Source organism: Gavialis gangeticus, unplaced genomic scaffold (genome assembly GCF_001723915.1).
Source record: "Gavialis gangeticus isolate Ggan-Ray unplaced genomic scaffold, GavGan_comp1, whole genome shotgun sequence".
Lineage (NCBI taxonomy): Eukaryota > Metazoa > Chordata > Crocodylia > Gavialidae > Gavialis > Gavialis gangeticus.
In genome coordinates, this window is record NW_017729006.1 from 18,696,202 (window position 1) to 18,708,656 (window position 12,455).

General features: G+C 38.6%; 1 protein-coding gene across 2 annotated transcripts in view; it reads right to left on the reverse strand.

Moving 5' to 3' along the window:
• Positions 1-12,455, reverse strand: part of ULK4 (unc-51 like kinase 4) — a 556,180-nt gene that overhangs the window by 495,595 nt on the left and 48,130 nt on the right. Inside the window, exons 9-13 of one of the 2 annotated variants that reach the window (XM_019508899.1) lie at positions 11,722-11,817; positions 7,244-7,365; positions 7,020-7,089; positions 2,911-3,010; positions 704-808 (exon numbers count right to left, since the gene is read on the reverse strand). In XM_019508899.1, the coding sequence (XP_019364444.1) occupies positions 704-808; positions 2,911-3,010; positions 7,020-7,089; positions 7,244-7,365; positions 11,722-11,817 (493 nt within the window). Of the gene's footprint in view, positions 1-703; positions 809-2,910; positions 3,011-7,019; positions 7,090-7,243; positions 7,369-11,721; positions 11,818-12,455 lie in introns of both variants that reach the window. The other variant, XM_019508898.1, reaches the window with a different exon arrangement.

The window sequence follows — 12,455 nt, forward strand, 5'->3', positions numbered from 1 at the left end:
GATCCTTAAAAAAAAAAAAAAAAAAAGAAAAGAAAAAAAGGAAATTTCATATTAGCATAGTAATGCATCCAGTGCTAAATGCATATTTTCATGAGAGATCAATATGCAATGAAGGTTTATGGTTGAGTTGGACAATTACTTATACATTCAGTTATGCATTTGAGTGTGATTTATAGTAACGAGATGTCAATACAGTGTAGCTGGAGTTTAGAGGGTAGTATGCAACACTAGAACAGTGTGGATTAGAATATTTTCTCCTAAAAATCATCAGATGCATGAGTATGGCTAGTTAAGAGAAAGTATGTTGCTGATTTAAGTTGGAACTTCTCTAAGGCAGATATGTAATGTTATTGCAGGTTCCCCATTTTTGTCATGGGATAACTTGCATTGCTTTTTGTAATATCTGGCTTGTTACATAAAAGTCATGCAAAACTCACATTTATCCTGCAACAAATAAAACATTGGATGGGGCCTCAGACAAATACTTGATCTAAAATTAAATCAAATTCTCTAAACTTGTATTATCACAGTGTGAGAGAAACTCCAGAAAATTCAAGAAGGCTTGCTAAATGACTGGGTGTATTTGTGTATAATGAAAATTATAAAGGTAAGGAAGAGTTTCACTCTGTGAAAAGTTGCTGTGCATAAACAGCCCAGCCCTGCAAGCCCTTAATCTATTATTTACCATTTTATTGTACTGTACCTTTGGATTGTCAAGAATGGGGGTTACAATAAGGTCAAACTCAGTGTAGATGAGCTCTTTTAGCCTGAACTCCATATCCTGCTGACTTGAACATATATGTTCAGCCTAGAAAAAGAAAAATGTATATAAGTAGACAGACTTATAACAAAGAAAACTTTTCTTCTGCAACATTGTGTTTCACCATTACCAAACCACATTGTATAGATCAGCGGTGCTCAATCTCATGCCAGCCCACGGGGCTTACAGTAGGTCCAGAAATTTGGTGCTGAGGGAGTGGTGGCATCATTAAATTTCCACTCCCCTCCTGCAATGTTTCTAGACCTCTGTGGAGTCTTTTGGGCTGGATGACATGTCCTTATGCATTAGATCATTCAAGCACACAGTCAGGCCAGTGTGTTGTGTCACTCCATGGCTGGATCCCAGAACACAGGTCACTCCACAGCCAGACTGCCTCAATGGACCAATGCCACATGCTGGATCCAGCCTCTGGGACCAGATAGGTTCAGCATCACTGGTACAGATAAGAGAAATACCCTTAGTTCTGTATATTTTATGTATTTACCTGAATCAAGATGACTTTAAATTTAAGACAACTCCCTAATAATTAGTTTCTCTATGTGGAAAATGTATCAATTTGTTTAGAATATATAGAACCTAGTTATCAGGGGGCTGTCTTAATTTTTCCCCCCACCACTGTTTCTTGCAGCCATCTGCCAATCCCCACTTCCCCACAACACTGTACTTGAATCTAAGACAAGGGGCTTTCTCCCCCCCATGCCAAACAAGGAACATAACTGTATTTATTCAAATCTAAGACAAGATTTATATAGTGCCTAGATTTCTTAACCTATAGTAAACAAAGACAGCTCAGTAAAGGGCAGGAGAACAAAAAGTAGCATCATCACCTTTTTATAGATTGGAAACTGAGGCAGAAGAAAATTAAACAGCTTGCCTGAGTCCTAAAAGTCTGAAGAATAGGGATCTTAATATTCAACATTCCTGCCATCCTTATCACTACATATTTCTATTAGCAGATTCCTCCCAATTGTACAGATAATTCTTTTTTTCTTAAGCCTCATGTCAAAAGAATAGGTATTTATATACAACTAAGAGTTTATGCCATTTTTGACATAATTTTCATTCCTGAGAGAAAATAATCTGTATGGACAATGTCCAACGTTTGAAAGAGCATTTCAGAGTTTATCTAGAAATATAAGAGAAAGTTATGTGCACAAACATTCATGCCCAATCTGCAAAGGAATCAATTTTGCACAAGATTATTTAATGTAGTTAACTTTACATATTATGATTAGTCTCACTGAAAACTCAAAATACACGTCTTTGCAAGAGCAGGGCCCAAGATATTAAAAACATTTTCTTAATAGTAAAAGACATCTTGGAATTAATATCTACAGTTATTTATGTAATTACATTAATAATCTCATTGCCTCTAACATTTAAAATGCAATTATTTTATTTTATGGATTCTATGTTATTTATTAGACTGCATTTGGAACATTTAAAGTATGTGAGAACAATTAATCTTTCTGTAGAGTACATTTAGTTATAATAAAGGTGGTTTTAAAAAACTATCAGGTATATTTTATGAACTATAATTATACTAACATATTTCTTTTAAGCAGCAATATCAATAAATAAAAAAATCATTTATTTCACATATGGACCTTTGTTTACAAATACACACACACACACACACACACACACACTTCCACAAAAAACCCTGTAACTTAAAAACTACCACAGTAATGAGTATCTTTAAAAACACTACAGTATGAAAACCCTAGTCTTTAAAGACTATAGAAATGATAAAAATCAGATAAAAGTACAGTGTTTTGATCACTGCAGTTTATATTTTCTGAAAAGGATATGCTTATACATGTGAACTAACATCAGATATTGCAGTAACAACTTTAAATATGACCCTAACATATTTCTTCTATAATGCAGTTTCTTAGTAAGGTATTAATTATTGCATATTATACAAAGCCATTATTGAAAGCTAAATAATTATGTAAGTACACACCATTTTATATACTTTACTTGGTACAGAAGTTGTAAAGTAAAAAAAAAAAAAGTATATCAGTACTATTTCATGTTTAATACTGATGCATAAATCTTTGCGGAATTCAGGCTACAACCTTAAATCTAAAAACACTACCAACAAGCTATAATATTTTTCTGCTCACCTTTGTGGCCTGTAAACTTCTCTGAGGGGAATTCTTAGTAGGAGTAAGAAGAATGCTGTTGGTTTCTACAGCAATGCTAGTTCTAGGGGTAGGACGGGAGCTAAAATAAAGCCAAAAAAGAGAGAGAAAGAAAGAGAGAGAGTCCTGAATAGGTTTCATATACTATAAACCATACTCTAGTTGTTGAAACTTTCACACGTTTCCCATTGTTCTGAAAAGCTGTGAGGCTGTCAGGCACAAAAATTGTTCCATCTACCAAAAATGTACTTACTGTTTTTAAAATACCCTCGAATAGGGTAAACATGGTAAAATCCCATCTCCTCAATCTTTAAGTCATCAAATATCTCAAGAGAATTAAACTCACTGGAAATACTATTCTGTTTAGATTATTCTTCTGTTCTCACTGCCAGCTGTGTGAAAGCTGGGAAAGTATTAAAAAATTACAAAGATTCTCATGCCTTCCCCCCACCTCCAGTCCCTCACCCCCACACACTCCCATTTCCAATGCTGTTTGTTCATAAAAACTTTAAAAGCAAGACAATGAAAGGAATCAGCACGGAGAGACTAGTGTGCAACACATCTGTGATCACAAAAACATCTGTGATCACTATTAAAATCATTTAAATACTTTTACTTGAGATTTTAAAACTGTACACAGGAAACTCAGATGTTACATTATCAATTTTAATTGTATTCCACATTTGTAATTTTAGTTAATTTTATTTATAGTTAGTGTCCATAAAGAAACATGACTTCTTCAGATGAAGACTGGAATTCAATTTTAAAATGCACAAAAAGAAGCATGTCAGTATTATTAGTTAAATATCTGTACATTAATATGCCGTACAAAAAAAGAAAAAAGTTTAACTAGCTATTTCCTTTCCTAATTTATTACACAAAGGAAGTATTGTCTAAAGATGATAAACAGAATCAATTATTTGTGGTTATCATGTCAAGTTCAAAATTTAGGAATTGGTAAATCCCATCCTTCACACCTTGTCTTTATTCATAAGTGACAGAAAGAAGACGCATGCTTTTCCACTTTCTCAGCTCCCAGTTTGACTCTGAATGAGCTAATCACTGAACTAAACTACCTGAAAAAACACAAAAGGAAGAAAATTTTCTCTCTGCCTTGCAGAAAACCTTATTATAGTCAAACACTGGTTTAGCACAGTGTTTCTCAACCCGTGGTACGTGTACCCCTGGCGGTATGCGAGACATGGGCAGGGGGTATGTGGGTAATGCGTTTTGGCCTTTGCTTTCTCAAGCCAGAAGCTCCGACTGCCACCCCTCCCACTGTGTCCAGTGCACCGGGGCTTTCACTCCCCAGCGTCAGTGTGCCGGGTAATAGGGAGGGAGGCCCCGCACAGGCTGATTTGCCCCACGCCACAGTGAAAAAAGTGGGGCTCGGTTCATGGTGATGAAACTGGAAGTGCCATGGTGGGACTTCCGGTTTCGCTTTTGCTGTGTCAATCAGCATGGGGTATGTAAGGTATCAAAGGTTGAGAACCACTGGTTTAGCACATCCACAAACCCTCTGTTTCCAGATATTCGACTTGTGACTCCCTTCAAATGCAATGGTTTGACTTCCTTTAAAAGTCTGACAGTCAAAATGTCTGGATTAAAGATTAAAATAGCATCATTTTTCTTCAAGTTAAACTTAGTTTAGCACATTACAATTTTATTTTATTTTTTTATAAAGAGGGTTTTCAGTGTTCTTTTTTAGTAAATCTTATTTTTTTTAAAAATCACTGGCTGAACTACTGTTATGGCTGATGGGCTATTCGTCTTGTGTGTTTGGATCATAACACATGAGCCCTTTATTTGGGCTCATCTTCTGCAAGAACAGTACATGACTAGCATTTTTAATTAGCATTTACCTTCTCCATTCAGACAAAACTAGCCTATAACTAAAAGTAATCACTTCATTTTTTTTCCTTACAAACTACTGGGGTACATGGCACAAATAATACATAGCAATTGATATCCTCTATAGGACTTGCTTAACAAATTTGCAGATGACAGTAAACTGGGTAGAGTTGCAGACACTAGAGGGTAGGGCTAGGATCCAGAATGACCTGTAAAACTGGAGAAATGGTCCAAATCAATCAGATGAAATTCAGCAAGGATAGCTGCAAAATCCTTGTGGAACACCTCCATGCACAAATACAGACTGGGGAATGATTGGTTTAACTGCAGTACTACAGATAATCCAGTGAGGATTACGTTAGACCATAAATTGATTATGGGGAAACACTGTGCTCTTATTACAAAAACAAAACAAGTCAAAAACTAGGTTAGAGATTAGGAAAAACTTTATGGCTGGGGACAGACATTACACATAAACCTGTGTATCAGTGATCGGACACTGGATTAAACCTGTAACAGAACAGACATTCAGGGCAAATAAACCAGTTTGAAAATGGCTGAAACTGGTTTGAGATAAACCTGGTTGAATGTAGTATCAGACTGAACGTTATTGTGTCAAACTGGTTTATGCGGTGTCTGTCCCAGACTCCTTCCCAGTTTCACTTAAATCAAAGTCCCCCAGCATCCCAGATGCTTTGCAACCCTGGGCAGGGCTCTCTGCTCCAGAGCAAGATTGGCCCCACCCCTCTGCCCGGCTTCCCTCTGCTCCCCCCTCCCCCCTTCCTGCACAAGCAGAGATTCCCCACCTCCCTTCTCCCACAGCACAGACCGGACCATAGGCAGCATGTGGTAAGGCAGACAGGACAAAGGCAGATAGGCCAGTGTCTGCTTATGGCTTTTTGGAGCTCATCAACAGGTCAGCTGGTAATGTCCCTCTGTTCCTTCCTTGGGAAAAGTTGTTTAGGAAGAGTTTAAATTAATGAGAGAGACCTTTGTTTTCTTGACGGGGTGCTAAATGCTCTGTTAACAACACCCTGCTGGCTCCCTCGCCGGTCAGGAGGAGCAGGGGGAAGGAGGAGGAGGGACCCTCCTCCCAAATCAGAGCGTCGTTCCAGGGCCTGGCCATGCCCCCCTCAGCTCAGCACTGAAAAAGAGAAGGGAGGGCTTCTCTAGCACCCCCCAGCTTCTAGCCTGAGCTACTGCAGGCACGTGCCTGCATTTCTTCAGTGCAGAGGGAATGTTTTCATGGTTAGAAACTGGTTCAGCCTAGCCAGGTTAGACTAACCTGCAAAGACTGAATCAATTCAGGCTCAGGCTTTTTGAATGTCTGTCATAGACTATGACTATGAAAGCAGTTAAGCATTGGAATAGGCTACCTAGAGAAGTTGTAGAATCTCCATCCCTAAAACTATTCAAGAGGAGATTAGTTAAACAGTTTAGTCAGGGATGTTGCTGCCTTCTAACCCTATTTTTTTACCCGTGAATTGCAGTAAAAAACTGTTAGACTATCTGAAACAAAATGTTTCAAACATACTGTCCTATTAGGATGTAATTAAGGACTGTTTAAATAGTAAAGAGCACTGTAGCTGCTTACAGACGTTAACAAAAAAAATGGCACTTTACTTTAAACTTGGCATGCTCCCAATCCACGCCCAGTGCATGCCCAGAAGGCAGAGCAAGTTAGTTGGACCCAGCTTGCTCAATGTCTGGTCTGTATAGCTCAGGCATTTAGTGGGGCTTTTTTGGCATTTTTATCTAAGAGCTGATTGAATCAGCTCTTAGATGAAAATGCCAAAAAGCCCTGCTGAAGCACCTGACCTATACAGACGCTGAAGAACCAGGTCAAACTACTGTGCTGCTGCTTCTGGTAAAGTGTGGTTTTTTTCTTTTTTTTTTAATGTCTGTAAGCAGGCTGTGAATACGTAAAGTAAGAACAATTTCAAAGTTCTAAACAATGGATAAACCTACAATAATGTTTCTCTAATCTGGTTTAGGAAAACAGCGAAGATTAGCCCACTCTGTGAAAAACAGTACTAAAAACATTATTTAAATTTCTACATCTCTCAAAGTTGAAGGAGACGACTTTATACTATTTAAACTATGTACTTATGTGCCACCTTTCCCTATGAACTTGTGGGACAAATACTTCATTCCAGCCATGTATTACATCTTAATATAGTAACAAAATATCTGAGCATATAGAAAGTAAAAATTATACAGACTGCTTTTGTTGTTCATACCTGAGAAGAAACATAGATTCATTTGATTCACCATCAAGTGCACTTTTAGGCCGCAATTCATCTGGATTTTCTGTTGAAAAGAACACACAGGACTTGCATTCATTAATGAATAAGAGGAATAAAACGCATCTTGCTGGGAACAAGTGGCTGATAAGATTTATGGGATTTGTTCATCCCAAATTAATTCGTTATTGAATTTCATTATTAGCTATGTATAATATTACCTAGCTTGAAAGATTTGTTAGGGTGTTTATTATCTGCTCCTGAGGATGACAGATTATCTGATTTTGTATTGGTATCTAAAGGCTCCTTGGTATCTCTGGATACAAATGCCTCTGAGTTTTCACTGCTGGTTAACAAGAGAAGAGAGAGAGAGAGATACAAATTACTGAACGCATTTTAAAAGTCAATATAATTTCAATTATTATTTATTCTTTGTATTACTGAAAACTTTATCATGAACCAGGACTACATTGTACTAGCTTCTGTACAAACAGTGTTTGCATCAGTGTTAGCAGTGGTAGTACACAGGGTGTTACCAAGTGGCTGGTAGAAAATCTCAGTACTAAAACTCCTGAATCTTAACACTCATTAATTATGAGGGATCAATGCCAGTGGCGCTAAATATATTAGAGATGAAACTAGAGAGGCTAATTTTATATCACCATAATAAATGATTTATTAAATTATTTCAAACTACAGAAAGACCATACATCTGATGACCAGGAGCTTTAGAAACCCTGTGTAACTTTCCACCGGGTTACAAAAAGCAGTAGTCAAAACAAATGTGTGTTTAACAGTGAAGTCTATAAACTAAACTAAGACAGATGAAAGCTACTTGATTACCTTTTGCACATGGAGGTTAATAAATTAAAAGGTTGGCATACCCTTTCAGATGCAACTGTACTTTGCTGTTAAAAACATGCTTCTCTGGGGTTCACATTCTGAGAGCCTGACCCACAAACTTAGCTTCCTTATACTCAAGAACCATACGGAATGTGAGAGAGTTTACTGGCTGTGAATCCCATTGAGTCAAGAGGCTCAGAAATGTAGGTGGTCAAGCACTTGTATCACTTCAATAGTACTAGCAATAGTAGTAGTGCTAATAAAAGCCACCACCATTCTAATCATGTTATATACCCATGCACACAGCAAATCTAAACAACACAGTAGTTAAAACCGCAGTAAGCCATTCTAGATAACAGAATATATGAAAAAATAACATAAAGGCTTAGACTGTAGCATGTTCTGTAAAGGAATCTCAAATCTCTTGTATTGTCTTGTATCATCTCCAAGAGGTTAGATATTAGTCCACTTTGTACCAGGAAGCAAACAGCTAATAATTTCTAAATTTGGAAAGGAAATGGTATAGATTCCAAGATGGTTAGATCTCTTATTTACTTAAAATTCAACAGATCTTTGACAGGTGATGTAAAATACCCAGATATTTTATAAAGAAAACCACTATATTTATGAGCAACACAAGCACCACCCACATTTATCACAGACTTTCTTGTCTTAATTATGTCCCTAAATGTATATTCTGGTTTCTTGCTTGACTGGCAATATGAAATCCTGCAGCACTTAAGCCATAAGCAGGGAGAGAGTTAAAGAGAACAATGGAGAAATATAAAATAAATATTGTATAGTCCCATCATTCTAAAAGACTACCATTTTCACTGTTTTGGAACAAAAAAGATCTTCCAAACCTATGAAACAAGGTATATAAAAGAACAACCATAATAAAATATTCAAAGTAAGAAATTATAAAATAAGTCAAACAGAAGTAATTATGGAGAAGCCCAAGCCTTTTAATGCACTTTTAAGAGATCCTGTTTTCAGAAATGTCACACATGCAACACAGTGTAAACAATTTTTGTTTATAATGTTTTATATTCTAGTTTTGTCTATATGCTTTTATGTTTTTATAGTTTTTATGTTTATGTTTTATATTCTAGTTCCTGACCTATGCTTACATTCACCTGGTTATAAAACTTAACTGTATAAAAGCAAAATGCTGAACTGCTAAGCTTCATGATACTATAAGACTAATTCATGAAAAGCACTAAAGGATTATTTTTATCAACAGATGTGTTGATAAAAATAACTCATCTCTCTAAAACAGAGATAATATTGACCCACATTTAAAAGGTTCTGAGAAATCTGAAAAGGGCATTATGTAAGTGCATACTACAGTGCATCATTATTATACAAACAAGAAGAAAAATAAGAGCAATCAGTTTAGCAAGAAATTTCAGTTTGTTATAGTTAGGAGAAAAGGAAGTTTATTTCAGCACCAACATATACTGTGCAAATGTCTTCTAAATTGAATTGAGAATGAAGTTCCAAATTCAGCTCCCCATACATACCCAATGAATCTCCAGTGAAGTCAACTATTCATTTGTGGGAAATGAGTGAGATTTCTCATCATATGGAAAGTAAATGAGGGCACAACTTCACAATGACAAAAATAATGTAATTCTAAAGATGTGGAAGATATACATCAAGTGACATGAAATAGCCCAAGTAAATTATTGTTCTAGAAATACTAAAAAATGAAGTTTAAAATTTCTTATATCAAAAGAAAAATACAAGTGACTACCAGAAAAAACAAGCAGCAAGGCGTTTGTGTGATACACTCACTCCACTGTAAGGTATACTGTAGTTGGGAGAGCCATTGAACAAGCCTTTAGGCATTAGGTGCTCTTCTCTGAAGAGGGTCTAAGAAATATAGACACAGGCTGAACTAAACAGCAGAGAGAAGACTCCATGTAAAGGCAAACAGTCTGCTTGGAGGGAAGAACAAGAGCAGAGGTCTCATTGTTTCATAGTTGGTAGGGTCAGAAAGAACCCAGGTAGATCATTAAATCTGACCCCCTGCCATAGGCTGGAAAGGATGCTGGGGTCAAATGACCCCGGCTAGGTGATTATCCAGCCTCCTTTTGAAGACCCCCAGGGTAGAAGCGAGTACCACTTCCCTTGGAAGTTGGTTCCAGATCCTAGCTGCCCTGACTGTGAAGTAGTTCCTCCTGATATCTGGCATGAATCTACTCTCGGTCAACTTATGGCCGTTATTCCTTGTTACTCCTGGTGGTGCTCAGGGGACACAGCAGGGACTCTTCCATTGCCTGCTGGTCCCCCTTGGCCAGTTTATAGATGGCCACCAGATCCCCCCTCAGCCTCCTCTTGTGGAGGCTGAACAGGTTCAGGTCCTGTAGCCTCTCCTCATAGGGCCTGCCTTGCTGCCACCTGATCATGCGAGTGGCCCTCCTCTGGACCCTGTCGATGCTGTCCACATCCCTCCTGAAATGCGGCACCCAGAACTGGTCGCAGTACTCCAATTGCAGCCTGACCAGTGTCGCATACAGGGGGAGGATCACCTCCTTGAACCTGCTCGTGATGCATCTGTGGATGCATGACAAGGTGCGGTTAGCCTTCCTGACCACGTCCCCACACTGTCAGCCCCTATTCATCTAGGAATCAATAATGACTCCACGATCCTTTTCTGCCTCTGTGCTGACTAGAAGGGAGTTAAGTTAAAAATACCCAGGCTGTAGGTATGCTGCTGGTTCTTCCTCCCTAGATGCAGTACCTTGCAATCATCCGTATTGAAATGCATCCTGTTCTCATCTGCCCACCTCTGTAACCTGTCTAGGTCTAATTGTAGCGTGTCCCTCTCCTCCAGCATGCCACTTCTACCCACATCTTAGTGTCATCCCCGAATTTGAACAAGGTGCTTTTTACCCCCTCACCCCCTCATCCAAGTTGCTGATGAAGATGTTGAACAGTGCAGGCCTGAGGACTGAGCCCTGGGGGACCCCACTGCCCACATTCCTCCAGGTTGAAAACAACCCGTCCAGCACCACTCTCTGGGTGTGGCCCACCAGCCAATTTGCAACCCGTCAGACCATGTAGGCATTGACGCCACAGTCACCTAATTTCTTAATGAGAATGGGGTGAGAGACAGCGTCAAAGGCCTTCCTAAAGTCCAGAAAGACTACATCCACCGTGACACCTATGTCCAAGGATTTTGTGACCTGACAGGACCTGCCTTGAATGAACCCATGTTGATTAACCCTAAACATGATCACCCCTGCTGGTTCCTCACAGATGTGCTCCTGGATAATTTTCTCAAGAAGCTTCCCCACAACCGAGGTAAGACTAACAGGCCTGTAGTTTCCTGGGTCCTCCTTCCTCCCTTTTTTGAAAATGGGGACCACACTGGCCCTTTTCCAGTCCTCTGGCACCTCACCAGAGCACCACGAGTGCTTGTAAAGCTGTGCCAGGGGTCCCGCAATGACCTCTGCTAATTCCCTCAGTGCTCTGGGGTGGAGATCGTCAGGACCTGCTGATTTGAACACATCTAGTCCCACAAGAAGTTCCCAGACTAGGTCCTCTCCATCCCTCCAAGCAGTTTGTCTTTACATGGAGTCTTTTCTCTGCTACTTAGCTCAACCTGTGTCTACCTGTTTCTTAGACCTGAGGAAGGGCACCTGATGCCTAAAGGCTTGTCCAACATCTCTCCCAACTATACAATTACTCCGCTATAGGGTATTACAGAAATTTTTCACTCTTGTACATTTCCTGAACTGTCATGGCTACAAACACTCCAACCCTACCACCAGAAAAGTGTACGAAAGTAGAAAAAAAACAGACATGCACACTTTATTTAAGAATGTTATTTTTCCTAAGCATGCTGTACCTTGAGGTTGTATCCTGACTGTTTGCAGATTCACCTCCATAACTGCTGAAAGCATCTTTCCAGAATGAATGCTTTAATAGGTTTGTCCAGTTCAATCTTTAAATATAATAGAAAAGAGAGTCTGAAACAGTACTATAATTCCCAGTAACAGGCAAGTCTTACATAGTTACATACGGTACATATACAATTTTAAAATAAAAGCCCAGTAATGTTAACATTTTGACTGCTCACTTCATCTAGCCTGAAAATAAGTTAAAAATAGACTGAATTTAATATTAACATCATTCTAAAATGGGTATCGGTTTGATTACCCATAAGACAGTCTTTGTTTGGTATCCTTACCAAACTATATGTAAGCAAAGCTCAAATCACAAATTTTTGTAAGTGAATAATTTTGATTCAGTACATGCAAAACAAACAGCTATATCATTTTCCAGACTATATCTGCAAAATAAGAATTCACTATTTTAAGAATATGTTTTCAGAGGAGTGTAGGCCAGAAGACAGGCTAGAAAGAGTTTCAGTGTGGAGGCCCTACATTCTGTGAAGGGCAGCAGAGTGCATCAGAGAAATTGGGATCTGTTTAAGAACATCCTGAAATGAATGGAATCAATACAAACTGCAATATTAGATAAAAGCACACATGATGGTGTGGCAGAAAGCCACCTTGGTTTCTCCCCAGAAATCTCTGCCCTGTGACACTGTGATTTAAATCTCTGTGCTGTGACCATTCA